Source organism: Strix aluco, chromosome 6 (genome assembly GCF_031877795.1).
Source record: "Strix aluco isolate bStrAlu1 chromosome 6, bStrAlu1.hap1, whole genome shotgun sequence".
NCBI lineage: Eukaryota > Metazoa > Chordata > Aves > Strigiformes > Strigidae > Strix > Strix aluco.
This window is the reverse complement of record NC_133936.1, coordinates 19,112,114-19,126,657: the sequence shown is the minus strand read 5'-3', so window position 1 is coordinate 19,126,657 and position 14,544 is coordinate 19,112,114. Positions and strand designations below refer to the sequence as shown.

General features: G+C 41.6%; 1 protein-coding gene across 1 annotated transcript in view; it reads left to right on the top strand.

Moving 5' to 3' along the window:
• Positions 1-344: 344 nt before the first annotated feature.
• Positions 345-14,544, top strand: part of LY75 (lymphocyte antigen 75) — a 46,760-nt gene continuing 32,560 nt past the window's right edge. The window contains exons 1-13 of the mRNA XM_074828950.1: positions 345-488; positions 2,767-3,141; positions 4,117-4,290; positions 4,577-4,741; positions 4,904-5,014; positions 6,735-6,875; positions 8,540-8,728; positions 9,396-9,553; positions 10,255-10,365; positions 11,604-11,692; positions 12,048-12,220; positions 12,375-12,571; positions 13,981-14,123. Coding sequence (XP_074685051.1) covers positions 404-488; positions 2,767-3,141; positions 4,117-4,290; positions 4,577-4,741; positions 4,904-5,014; positions 6,735-6,875; positions 8,540-8,728; positions 9,396-9,553; positions 10,255-10,365; positions 11,604-11,692; positions 12,048-12,220; positions 12,375-12,571; positions 13,981-14,123 — 2,111 coding nt within the window. The 5' untranslated portion in view covers positions 345-403. The remainder of the gene's footprint in view (positions 489-2,766; positions 3,142-4,116; positions 4,291-4,576; positions 4,742-4,903; positions 5,015-6,734; positions 6,876-8,539; positions 8,729-9,395; positions 9,554-10,254; positions 10,366-11,603; positions 11,693-12,047; positions 12,221-12,374; positions 12,572-13,980; positions 14,124-14,544) is intronic.

Sequence of the window (14,544 nt, the reverse complement as noted above, 5' to 3'; positions counted from 1 at the left end):
TTCCTTTTTCCCCCTCACTTTTCGTCCTTTTTTTTCCCCTTCTCCTCGTTGTCCCTTCATTTCCCCCATGCTTTCTCCCCTTCTACTTTTGCACTTGCGACTGCCCTTCCCTTTCCTGTGTCTCGCTTCCCTCAGCTGTAACCCCTCTCCCGCCGGGGCAGCCGCGACCGGCCCTTCCCCGCCGCCCCGACCCCTCACGCCCGGCCACCGCCCAGGCTCGGCCCCGCCCCAAACCTCACGGCAAACCCGGGGCCGCTCTTCTCCTGGCAACAAGTGACGCTCCGCGGGGCGGGCCAATCCGGCCGGCCGCTCGCCGCCCCGGCCAGCCGGCGGCGGGCGCGACGCTCCGGCAGAGCGAGCCCGGCCGCGCGCCCGCTCCGCGCAGCCTGCGCGCCGCGGGAGGATGGCGCGGGCGGCGGGGCTCCACTGGGCCGCCTGTGGCCTCGCCTGCCTTCTCGTCTGCTGCGCGGCCCGTCGGGACCCCTCAGGTAAGCCGGGCGCCCACCTTTCGAGGAGAGAGGGGCGGGGGAAGGCGCTGCGCGGGTGCGCTGCGGAGCGAGGGGCGCGGAAGGCCGTTTTCTGCCCCGCAGAAAAGGAGGGAAGGCGGCGCGCTGACGGGCCTTCCGCCCTGACGGTTCCCGGCACCTCCGGGCGTTGCGCTGGGTGACAAAGTCCAACTGCGTGGAAACAACGTGGGAAACTTACGAGGAGGAGCGAAGAAGGGAGGAAAAAAAAAAAAACAAACCAACAACCCACAACTCCCTCCCGGAGCGTGCGCTTCGCCTGGGGCGTCGCGAAAGCAGCCGCTGCCCCGCCGCCCGCGGGTGCCACGTTCCCGGTGCCCGCGGTGCCGGGGGCCGCCCCCAGCCGGGGCAGCGCCAGGCCGGCGGCGCGGAGCCGGGCGGGCCTTTGGCCTGTTCCCTCCAGAGCAGAAATAACCCGAACTCGGGCAGGTCCCCTGCAGGGCGTCAAGCCGTCATTTTTATTTGCTGCTTTATGCGCAGAGAGGGAGAGGAAGGAAGCTCGGCCAGCCTTTCGGAAAGCAGGTGGAAAAGTTTCACGTTGAGCAAATTCTTGCAAGGCAAAGCCGCTAGCTTGGTGAGAGCTGCCGGGAGACGAGTTGAGCTCTCTGCTAAATAGTTGCGCCTCGCATACTTTGATAGCCTTTAGCAGTAACAGGCTCAGTTTTGTAGCAAGATGTCAGGTAAAACTTCACGGCCAGAGTGTTGAACTGGAGTAATTGAGCACCGGTATTAATAAATCGCTGTACAGAGAGATTTGGTGAGACAACATCAGCAATTTTTCTGAGGAAACTTTAAAAAATGGTTTTCTTCTTGGTGTCAGAATGAGGGTTGCATGGGAAGAAGTGAAAGAAGAACAAGGAAAGGGAAGATACGAGAAGAGGCTGAATGTTACAAGACATGTTACAAGACACTGAAAAGAAGAAGAAAGTCTGGAGGGGAGAATAAAAGGCAAAAAGCAGATCTAGTGTTGAAAAAGCAAAGGGTAAAAAGATACCACAAAAGCAGGTTTGGTTGTTAAAATGTCTTACTTATTTAATAGGATGAAAGAGGCACTTGGTTGAAATGTGCTCTTTAGGAGAAGTCACTCCAGTAGGTGGCTGACTTAGAGATTCTTCTTCACGGTTTGACCAGCTCAGTACTATTTAGATACTATTTGGCACTTACACAGTGGAAAATTCACGAGTATACTGGGAAGTAGTGGTAAAATTCACTGCATAACATCACTGAATATTTTCCTTGCTCTTCAGCCAAACCTATTATTAAGTCATATTTAAAAAAACGCTGTAGGAATGTGATTGACAGTGCATTACTATTAAATACAGAACACTACTCAGCAGATTCCTTATTTAAACAGCAGAGTAATTAGCCTTGTGGGTCTGGGACAGCCAAGGTCCATTTCAGCCTGGGAAGTGAGTGTTATACTGTGGGGCCATCTTTATTGTGGCATAGAAATAGTTCTGGGGCATTTTTTTCTTGGTTAGCTTAAACCTACTGCCACTTGTCACGGAGATGTTCTTGTTCTGGCAGAGGTGTCAGCTTGTATCAGGGCGATCCGTATCTGTTTTTTTTTTAATGACAAGCTACGTCACAGCTGAAAGTGAAACTAGGGTTCTTGTTTCATTTTGAAAATGATACTCCTAATCTTTGTATGACAGCATCTTTGGTAGAATATTCTTTCTAAAACTCTTCCAAAAGCAGTTCCACTTATTTTAGTAATGCTGCAGTTGCATCCGCAAGCTGGTTCACATATGAGCCTATCATGCTGTGTGTCATATATGATACACAGTTAAAATAAGAAAGTGCTTACTAAGGGGAGATTATTAGTTATACTTTATGGTATCTGCTGTGTGTTACTGCATTTGCAGATAGGCATGAAGGCAAGATTCTTTACCCAGTAAGCCTGCAAACTAATCAGAGGTTGATCCAATCAGTACGTGTTAAAGGAAGAATTTTCATTGATAGGACTGGACTTAGAAAACAGACTCATTTTATCTCCTCTCATTTTATAACAACTTTGAAAGAGATCTTTTTTTTCCCCCCAGAAGTAAAGAATACTCACTAAAGAGCAGGAAAATGTACTTAACATGGCTTATACAAAAGAGATAGTATAATGCACAAACAGCAGTTGCTGTACTTTTCTGTTAATATGTCTCAGAATGTGATTACACTTTTAAAAATGAACTTCCTGTGAAAGTGATATTGAATTATATCCGTATGTGGATATTTTTTTGTTCTTTTACAGGCAATGATGCTTTTACCATTCGCCATGACACACTGAACAAGTGCATACAAGTTAAAAACTCACGGATAGTCATAGGTGACTGCAAGGAGACAAGTGAAGCTTTATGGAAATGGGTATCCCAAAATCGCCTCTTTCATTTGGGGTCCAAGCAGTGCCTGGGACTTGATATATTCACCAAATCGCTGTCTCGCCTGAAAATGGTTGATTGTAACTCAGAACTAATGCTGTGGTGGCGATGTGCTGATGCTTCTGTCCTTGGTGCATCTCAGTACAAAGTGACTGTCAAGGCTACCTACGTAACTGCAACCATAAATGCAACAGACCAGTGGAGAAGCAACAGTTCCTCTGATGATATATGTCGATATCCTTACCATGGTAAGTTTGCAGGGGGGTTTGGAGGATTTTTTTTTTGTTAAGGGCTTTTTGCTGTATGTCTATGCCAATAAATTCTTAAAGTTAATTATATGAAAAGACTGATCAGTAAAGCAATAGAATGTTTTGTTGTAGAGAGATGTTGATATTCAAGTATGGAACTTTAACCATTTTCAATAAAAGATAGAGATGCACAACTGCAGAAGCTGTATTATTAGGTGGCTTTCTGAGCATGTTTAAATCTCTCCCCCCATATTTTATTAAGAGCCTATTTAATTATGAAATATCAACCACCTTCTATCAGACCTGACACTGTCCTTTTCACAGTGATAAGAATTTTGCTGTTAGCAGGGCTTGAGGATATTTTCTTTGCTAGTAGGCTGTACAGTCCAACTCCATGCATGCTGCTAGCTCACAGCCTGTTGGACTGTCAGGAGCCATCCGTTTGCTCTGGTCTGGTAGTCTGTCCGCTTGCCATGGAAGTCAGTCTCATCTGAAATCTCATGCTTGCTGGAATAAGTGGTGAAAACTTGCTTTACCATATTTAAGAGCAGAATTTTCTTTGTACTTGAATTATTCAAAGTGGGCAGTCTGAAGGGGCCAGTAGGCTCCAGTTTGAAATGTTTTCCCTCTCCTATATGTGTTGATTCCTAGAGCCTTGTTCTGTAGTACTCTGTGCAACAGGACAATGTATTTATCTCTAACTTACCAGGTAGGGGGAAACAATATTTTGCTCTGTTATGCCCCACTCAGAGAAAAAAAAAACAAAAGTACCGAAAAATATTTTCCTCTCATTTCTTTCAGTTCTGACATTGCTGTATATTATCTGTAACTACAAGATACAGCATTTTAAGACCACAAGTGCGATTTGCATGCTTTTAAGTTAGCTACGTCTGTATAAGCAGTAACATTGATTTGCTGTCCTTTCCTCCCCTAGACAACTTGCATCTACTTCTTTCATTATTTTTTTTCCTGCAGAGGTTTATACCAAAGATGGGAACTCCTATGGAAAACCCTGTGAGTTCCCCTTTCTGTATAATAAGACGTGGCATCATGACTGCATTCAGGATGAAACACATACGGGTGGGAAATGGTGCGCCACATCTGAAGATTATACTCACGATGGAAAATGGGGCATCTGCTTACAACCAGGCATGTTGGGTTTCTAAATATATGTCCTAAAAGTGTTCTGTCACTTGACATATGTACTGCTCCACCTTGGTGTACCATGTTGTTGTTAAACTGGGTAAAAGAAGGTCCCTTTTCTACTGCGGTGCTGACAAGACAGTTGGCATACACTTACTCTGCAGTATATGAGATTACCAATATAAAAATCAATAGACCTTCAGTATTACAATTTTTCTTTTGAAACTTTCATGATGTTTCAGTAACTACAGTATAGTTGTAGTTACAAGTACCTTCTGCTTCCTTTAAACAGAGGATGGTTGTCATGATATCTGGGAACGTGATCCGGGATCTGAAAGTTGCTACCAGTTTAATACACAGTCTTCTCTTTCTTGGAAGGAAGCTTATATTTCATGTCAAAGGCAAGGAGGAGATTTACTTAGCATCCAAGATGCATCTGAATTAAGTTACATACAAGGTAGGTGTAATTATTTACATGCGAGTATTAGGAAATCTTGACAAATTAACATGAAGTGAAGACAGCATTTTAGATCTCCTTTTTAGTTTAAAGGAGACCAATAAAGGATGAGCATTTTATACTAATTGTTTTCTTTTAAAAAACTAATAAATATATTTCCAGCTAAGGATGATGTTGCTGAGATCTTTTGGATTGGCTTAAATCAACTGGACGTTTCTGGTGGTTGGCAGTGGTCAGATCACAAACCTTTGAATTTTCTCAACTGGCATCCAGGTAATGATGTTTCTGGTGGCATTAAGAATATTTGCTATACTGAGTATTTTTTTTACCCTTCTCTATCAGACTTCATCAAAACAATCTTTGTTGTTCCATTTGTGCTAAAAGTTCAGAAGCATCTTTTCCTCCTATCCAGTGAATCTTTCTGTACTTGTTCTATGTTTATGGTTTATTAGGTAATAAATCTCTAAAAATGTAAAATTTAAGTAGCATCTTTGAGGTCCATTTTAGTAAAGAATCTACAGCTTCCCCAGCTGCTAAATTTCTCCTCACACTGAAAGAATGGCATTGACTTCCCTCAAATATTACAATTACTGATGTATGTGCAAGGACTGACATTACTTAGAAGCCTAACTTGTGTTTTTAAACTTCAAGGATGCTTAAATTTGTTTTGAGGTGAAGATGAAAGAAGTATAAAGCTTCTGAAAACCCTTTTTTAATTACTCCCAAGTTCCTAGTAGAATTGGTGAGAGTCTTGTTGCTTTGGAATTTTCAGCATGTACTTGTAATATTCTCACAAATATGCCGTGGATGTGTATATATGAGAATCCTGGAGGAGTAATAACTGAGAATACTGAAGCTAATATTGTTCTGTCCTTCAAGCTGAATTTGACCTTTTTAAAGCAGAATTCTCTTTTTCCTTCAGTTTCTAGAATAATGCTGCGACTTGAATTCTGTGAAAAGATAAGAAGTGGTTTCTGTTCCTTCTTAGAAAGCTTTACTAAGAAATATCTGTGAGATTTTCCAAATGTGGTCTGTCTTTTGGAAAGGTTAAGGACTTTTCTGCTGTTTGTACTACTGGCTGCACCTTCTTCTGGTACTGTGATGACACTGTAGGACTGTAATGCAGATCTGGAGACTAGACTGTCCTAAGTTACAGGGGCATAATGTAGTCCGTAGTCATGGCACACATACTAATGTCTACCCCTCTTGTGAAAAATACTTACTGATATCTAACAGGAATTTTGCTAGCTGCAAGTTCTGCTCATTACTTCTTGTCCTTTCACTGTACACCTCTGAAAAGAGCCTGGCCCTGTCTCCGTTGTACTCTCCCATGAAGAACTAAGATCCACCCTGAGCCTTTTCTATGTGAGACTGTACAAACCCAGTGCAGGGCGGGCTGGAGTGCTCTGTGTAGCACACAGCTTGGGTTTGCATTGGGGCTTAAATAAAGAGAAAGACAAAAAGTACCATTGGAAAGGGTCTCCAAGGGAAGCTGGGGACTGCAAAAAAGAGTTGTCCTCTGATATTTTTAATTTGGAGCCTTGTCTCAGGTTTCTGTTAAGGTGAGGGTTATGGTTAGTGTTGAGAGAAAATGTGCAGAGCTGTGTTTGGAGTGGGGCTGGAAAGGGGCTGCCAAAGGAAACTGAGGACTGCAAAAAGGGTTCTCCCCTGAGATATTTCTAGTCTGGGAAAGTGCTCAGCCAAGGGTTTGTTGTATTGTAAATAGAACATTCCTCCTGGTTCTATGATTAAACATTGGAAAGGAAGTCCAGATTCCTTGATTCTGAAACATTCTCTCTTACAAAAAACTTTCTGTGGGACCTATGATAGGACAGGTGCCTTCATTCAAAGCCAGTGATGTTCTTCAAATACAAGGTGCTGTATCGTGCAAAGTATTTCTTGTATTGAAAAGCAATAGGAAAACAAGCAGTCACTACCTGACTGTTCGATAACCTGTGCTCTTCTATTTTTTTTTATTTATTCCTAACCTTAGATATGCAGAGTTTGTCCCCACTGGATGGGACTAGCTGTGTGGTGATGAATGCTGCCTCAGGTCAGTGGCAGAGTTACCATTGTGGGACTCCACTTCCATATATTTGCAAGAAGTCACTCAATGAAGTTTCAAGCCTCCCAGGTAGGACAGCTTGCATTTTTGTTTTTTGTATGTTAAATCAGTGTAATATTCACTTATGGAGTCTTTTTTTTCCCTCCCCAAGCCTTCTTAGGCATGTCTGCCAAAACACTTTCACGACAGCTTTGGGTTTTTTAGCAGAGCAGAAGCAAACTCTGTATCTTCAGTGTCAAGATGATGCATCACAAACAGCTTTCATTTTTTGCAGCTTTCTCATTCACACGTAAAGTATTTCCCAGCACAGTCCTGCCCTTTTCATCACATTTTCATCCATGGCTTGTGCATTCTTTCATGTGCTACTGAAAGTCTGGAACTGGCAGTTGCCCCTCGAACCTTTCCGTCTCTGCTTTAAGCCTGTTTATCTCACTCTTGGTGTGTATTGACATAAAATGGGACCTACCTGGGGGTTGGATCAAACTCTGTTGAATTCAAATAGAAGTAGTTAAGTGATCTTACTATCCTTTGAAATCAAGCCCAGCTGCAAGAGTTGGTAGCTTGTCCAGTGTGTAATCTTTACTGGATCCATAACATCTCTTACAAGAAATTTATTCTGTCCTCCCTACACACACACATATATAGCCCTTCAGTTTTTACAGTGTCCAGCTCTGACATGTAACTGCTTCCATGCTTTTGGCCATTTACCTACACCTGGACGTCTAACCCTTCCTACATCCACAGCCTGTTCTTCCATGTGTGCTTTGGCCTTACCAGTTTCCAGAGCTCATGTTTGTGGGGCTGTTGTGGGAAAACTTCTACTGGAAGATGATTGTCCTTGGATGAGGGGGAGGAGTGGGGGTTAAGAGGGATGAAGCAGTGTTGTGGAGGTGGAAAGTGTCATGGAGTGTCTCTGGCTAAGGCACATTCTCTCCAGCTCCATCAGGAGATTTGTGTGCCTTTGAGGGGAAAAAAATAGTAAGCAGTTTAAATTTAACTAAACTGGTTCAAATTTTTAAATGATCCCTTGAAAACTAGTTGTCAATTAACCATCCCTATCTGTTCTCTGACTCCTCAGTGGGGTATTTGGAGTTGTTACCAGTATTTTATAGTGTGTTTTGAACTAGAAAGGCTATTAATATATATCTTTTTTCAGCATGCATTAAAACCAGTTTGAATTCTTGAATATCTTAGTTTTCAGAAGAAAAAAAAATAAGCATTTGTTTCATTGCGAGCTATTCAGAATTGCTCTTATGCATGATACTGCATATAGATAACAACGCTCTGTAAAAGTGCAAACCCCTGCTAGAACAAAACAAGCCACCTTTTTTGAAGCTGCTGTCCTGTAATGAAGTAATTTGATTTGCCTTTAATTGCTTTTGAAATCTTGCTTACAGTTACTTCTGAACCTTTCGCCTACACTGAGACCAGCTTAACGTAATGCGTTCCTGCTTTCTACTTTCACTCCCACTAACATCTTTTTCCTTCTGCCTACTTCATGGCCCCAAAATACTATGAATCCCCATAGTGCTGCTCAGTCAAGTCTATTTTCTTGACTAAACTGTGACCCCTTCTTAAAGCGTTAGCCCTGAAGAGATGTGAACACATTCTGATGGCTGCATTCTGGCTGGTTTTCAAGGTGCTGCCAGTTCTAAAACATGAAGAAAATGCCAACACATTGCACTAGCCAATGTAAAACAAAGGCCTTTAATTCCATTTCTCTTCACTATTAGAGTTTTGGAGGCACTTGGATACTCGCTGTGATTCGGGCTGGCTTCCCCACAATGGTTTTTGCTACATGCTGATAAATAACCAGGCGCCTTGGAGTGCAGCAGACAAGTTGTGCAAAGCAAATAAGAGTAACCTCATCAGCGTACACTCATTAGCAGATGTCGAACTGGTTGTTACAAAGCTTCATAATGGTGAGTTGGGATACTGGTAAAGGTCAAGTTCAAGTGCTGCACACCATAAATTACAAACCACTTTCCATGTTCTAGCATATGATTGTCATAATCCCTAACTTTTAAATGAAGGTGCTAATGCTGAGCTTGTACCCAGGCTAGTGGTGAATGTTGCTGTTCAGACCCAAGACCTATGTTAGCTCTTGTTTTGGTTTGATATAATCTATTTATTTATTTATTTGCTGGCCCTAACCTATTTCTAGTTACCTAATACCTTCCGCTTAATTTTCTTATTCAAAGAGAATGGTAGACAGTCAGGTCAATATTTTGACTACTGGGTCACTGGACTAAATGTTATCTGTACTCTTTGGTCTTATGTTTTTGTCTGCACTCTAAAAATTTGGTTGAGCTTTTTTTGCTTGTGTTCATTATTTCTGGAGTGTTTTTTCTGTTTGTTACCTTCTCTATGAAAATTACTCATATTCATGAATATAAGTTAAGAAACTAGATAACAAAAATACATTGTACTTGTTGCAAATCCCCTTTCTCACCGTAAGAAAAAAAAATTTGCGGTATTTGTGCTGTGCAGTATAGTGATGAAAACCTAATTTTGCTGATTTCACGTTCCTTTCCAATTCGTTTGAATATTATTTTGAAACTACAGTGTTGTCCTAATTTTAAATTACAGATGCTAAAGAAGAAATGTGGATGGGTCTCAGGAATGAAGATGTACCAACCTTGTTCAAATGGTCAGATCACTCAGCTGTGGTTTTTACGTATTGGGATCAGAATGAACCAAAAGTTCCTTTTAACAGCACCCCTAACTGTGTGTCATATTCAGGCGAGGTAGGAATACAGTGTTGGGTTTTTTTAGGTTTTTTTTCCATCACAGTAGAGGCAACATTGATGTGTGTGAAAGTAAAGGAGGGACGTAAAGTGGATAACTGGTTTTATTTCTGGAATAATCTTTAAAACACAGATAATTTTTCTACAAGCAAGTTTCTTAAAATTATTTAGCTGACACTTGGTAGGTGTGTACTGCAAAGAGTGGAGGCAATGCTCACAGCTCTGAGATCGCCACTGTTGTTGGCCAACCAGTTGTCCTTGTCACTCTGCATTTTGGGTTACCATATTCTTGGCAGAGAACTAGAAGGGAGGTGGGCCGAACTACTGAAAGGCAAAGCTGGGTTCAGTCATCTCTAGGACCAGTTTGGGCCACCCTATCTGAGGAGGGCTAGTGAAATACCTGGGAGAAGGAGAGGGAGAGGAGAAGCAAGGGGTGCTTCAAGAGCAGGCATCACCCTGGACTTTTCTTCCCTTTTCAGATGTGATCCAGAATCCTCCCATCTCCGCATTTCTCAGCTTTCTGTCTTCCTTCCAAACATGTACCTATGTGTATAATCCAGGGTAGCACACCCCCAGTATTTTTGCTAGAGGCATTTTGGCTTTTCCCCTTACGAAAACTCAGACCCTGCACTATGGAAACTGAAAGATTTCAGAATTTTAAATACTTTTTTTTTTTTTCTCCCCCCCTTTCCTTTTCACAGTTGGGACAATGGAGAGTCAAATCCTGTGAAGAAAAATTGAAATATGTGTGCAAGAAACAAGGAGAGATTTTGAATGAAACAAAATCAGATAAAAGTTGTTCCTTGGAAGAGGTAATAGGAAGTCCGTATTTCTTTTTCTTGGTTCAGAAACCTCCATAAAATCACTTATTTCCTCTACTTCCCATTTCATTCTTGCCTGTACAATAAAATCAATGGAACATTGTAGCTGAAAAAGGACATTTATATAGCATGAGCCAAATTTCAGATTCTCCTAAGCAGGCTCTGGTTGTATTACCACTCTGTTTATTGATGAAAGTATTATGAGCTTGGACCCAGGAGATGTGGTTTATTTATTTGTTTGAAGGAAAAAAAAAAGGCTTTTACTAGATTATTGCTAACACCATTTGTTCTGTGGTTTTTGCTTTAAGTATGTTTTAGGATAAGCACTTTGCAACGTAAAGATACACAGAGATTGATGATTGAGATTAGGTTTCTGTTCACTTTGCTCTCATTTTTGTTAGACTTGAATAAAGGTGTGGGGGGTTTTTTGGTTGTTTTGCTTTTTTGTTTGGAGGGGTTTTTTTTACAGTATAACATGTTACAGCATAAATAAGGCTTGAAAAGTCTTTTCTGTTTTGAACAATCTTGGGATGGTATTAGCTACTTCAGAGTTCTTTGGTTCAGTTTTGTGTGGCATGTTGCCTGCAACAGGAAACATGTTTACCCCTTATCTTTCTTTCTGCTCAACCTTGGGGTATTTTTATTCTGTCTGTTCAGAGACTGCTAACATGTAGAGTTACAGCTTTCTGTGCTGTTTAGACACCGGTGGCATTGATAGGCTAGCAAAGAGGAAATACATTAATGTTCCTTGAAATGTCACTGTACGTACAGGGGGAAAGATTTAAATAATAGAGAAATTTTGTAAGATCACACATTTTCAGTATAAAATTTTTTTTGGAGAAGTAAAGAAACACTAGTAATGCCCTCTTATTATTCCTCTGTTTGAATCCTGGCGTTGGTGGAACAGCATGAAAACTCCTATTGTTTTGATTAGGACTAGGCTGTCGCCCTTGTGTTTCTCTCTCTAAATGCACATAGCAGTCAGAAGACTCTGCACAGTTGAGCTAAAACAGTGGTGTATTTTATTCCCGTGGTTGCATTATTTCTTAGAACTGTGAATCTGAGAGTTGATGGTACTGGACCTTGTATGTGATGCACTGCATTTCTTTCTTGTATATGCTGTGCCAGGTTGTGGGCACCAACCAATGTTAGCAATGATTTCTTTTCTTCTGTAGATAATGCCTAAATTAGGTTGTTACGTATAAACGTGGTTTTGGTTCTCTAACTAGGGATGGGAGAGACATGGAAACTACTGTTACAAGATTTATAGAACGGAAGTTTCATTTGGAGCACAATGCAATCTTACAGTGATGAACAGGTAAAACACATCTCTGTAATTTATGGGCATGCTTTACAGTACGATCTTGGAGATATAGTCAGAGATTAAAACTTCTGTATGCTAATTAGTGGTTTATAAACCCAAAATAGAGATAGAATTGCTTTTGCAGAGAACTAGCAAACCGTGTTTTCCATGGTGTGACAATGGTAAACCTACAGTCTAAAACCTTCTTAGAAGTATGTGAGTTTCCAGCCTGTTGACTCCATGTTGAATATGGGACTGCCTGGACAACCACTTGGATTAACTCATGTAATAATATGCCTGGTTTTCAAATTGTCTCAATAGTTTCAGATATCTTTCAAATATGGACTCAAATTAATCTGTGAATTTTCAGATTTGAGCAAGAATTTATAAACAGTCTAATTAGAAAACATACAAAAGTTGAAGAAAAATACTTCTGGACCGGTTTGCAGGATATTAGCCAATCAGGAATATATTCCTGGGGTACAGTGGATGGGGAAAAAACTGAAGCTGTGACATACACTAACTGGAATTCCTTGCAACCAGGTAAGTTTAACAATTAAATATGTAAATGAGCAAGCATTGGAGTACACTGTTACAGAACTCCAAGCATGAAATAGAACAGTCATTCAGAAATCTATGGATTTTTTGGGAAACCAGCCAATAGTTTTAAATATGTCTTTGGTGGCTTAAATCTTAGCGTTTTCAGGAGGATGTGTGGCCATGCCCAGTGGAAAGTCTCTTGGAAAGTGGGAAACTAAGGACTGTAAAACCACTAAAGCATTTTCTGTCTGCAAAAAATATATCGGGCTGCCCAAGGAGCCAGAAGTGCTCCCAAAGCCAACTGATCCCTGTCCCCCTGGGTGGCACAATGGATCCGGCCTTGCCTGCTACAAGGTAAAATGTTATTCCTATTAGATGTTAATCATTCATTACTCTCTTGCAGCAAGTGTGTGCTTAGCCGTTTTGTGGTTTATAGCTGCTCTGAAGGGTATTTCAAAGATGTTTTACACTGGGAGGAGGCATTCATGTTGATTCAGGTTGACTGCCTCCAGATGTTCTCATGCATCATCCTCTGCCAACTCCTGAAAGATGCAGCGTGCCTCTCCCTGCTCTTTCTGTGGCTAGCTTTGCACATCAGTGAGGCGGCAAATACTGACGTCAGTATTTGCCCTGTGCTGCCATCTCAGGAGCCTGGTGCTGACAGAGGGTGCCGTGTCTGTATCTAGCCTGCCTGCCATCATCTGGCATGCAGAGATACCTGAACAGAGAAGGAGAGTGCTTTGCATCGTCTTCACTTGTCCTTTTCCTTTCTGTGCTCTAAGAGTATAGATAGGAGAGGTGGACTTTTCTCTAGTTTGAATGTGGATATCAAACTTTATCAAAAAAAGCAGCCTCAATTGTATTTTACTGTTTTTGAAGTAACTAGTGGAAGTAAGCAGCCATACTGTTAGCTGGAATGGCTTAAAAAGTTTGTAGTTAGAAATGCAGGTTTTTCCCCTCCTATTAACAATCAAATCAAGTTAAGACTGTGGCTGTTTTTTGGGTTGTTTATTCATTATTTCTGGACTCAGTGTCTGCAATGAACTGTGTCTTGTAAACAGCTCATGTAGCAAAGTGGGGAAACCCAGCTTGAATAACAAGACTGTGGGCAGGGATCCCGCAGGGGTGGGTCTAGCTGATATGCAGCATGGCTGTCCCATAGCTGATGGGATGTGACAGCTGGCCCTGGCAGTTTTTCCAAAACTCTTGCTGACCAAGTGCAGCATGTCTGTGCAGAGATCCCGCTGATGGGAATTGGCTTGAACTGAAGTCAAGGGGATCAAGTGGACATGTTAGCTGAGGTGTATGAGCCAAATATGCAACTCTGATACATACAGGTAGCAAAGTGTGTGCCAAAGAACCTTCTTCACCTGCGGCACCCAAATGGCCCTGGTTTCAGTGAACATTGGGCTTTGCAGTTCATGAATTTGAAAGGACAACATCCCTTAAAACCTATGATTTGGCTTGGAGTTTTGGAATGAGTTGGGTGTTGTTTTCTAAAATCTTTCTGGTAAAGAAAAACAGAGAACGTCTGCCGTATGAAATATGTTGCGTTTGAAACAAATTTTGTCAGCTAAACTTCAGAGTCTGGCTGTTGTCAAACAAACTGAAAAAAATAAAATAATTGTTAAGAAGTCAATCTCTCTATGAAAATACCAGTTACTCATTCCTACCTAGGGTGGCCGTATTTGAGTAGTACAGGAGTGTTTTAGGAATGCTGTCACTTGTGTCATCTTCTACTCTGATGTTTGGCTGTTGTGAAGTTCTTCCACAGTGAAAGAGTGCTGCGAACCAGGACCTGGGAAGAGGCAGAAAGATTCTGTGAAGCACTCGGAGGCCATCTGCCTAGTTTTAGTCACTCAGAAGAAATCAAGGCACTTCATTCTATCCTGAGAAAAATAATCAGGTAACAAACTAGCCATGCACTAGAATTTTGATTTCGGTCGCATTCTGCAGTAGATTGCAAATGCTGCTGCTGACCCCAAATGGCAAGTATGAGATAGTGTGTGTTGACTGTGTTTCCCACAGTAAAAACAGATAGATGTGGCATTTGAACTGCTGGTCATGTCACTGCCTTCCTGGAAAATGTCAAGGGAGTACAGCTTGGGCAAATGTTTCACACTGCTAGAGGGAGCACAGGAAAAGAGAAACTTGCTTTGAGCATCTTCCATTACATGAATTTAAGTCTGTGTTGTTATGTTTCCTTCTTTATGTTGAATTTTGGCACAACTAGATGATAGTTGTTCCTATTCTTTACTGCTACATTCTTTAGAGATGAGTTATTATTTCAGTTTTTCAGATAGGTCTCATCTTTATTCATGAAATGC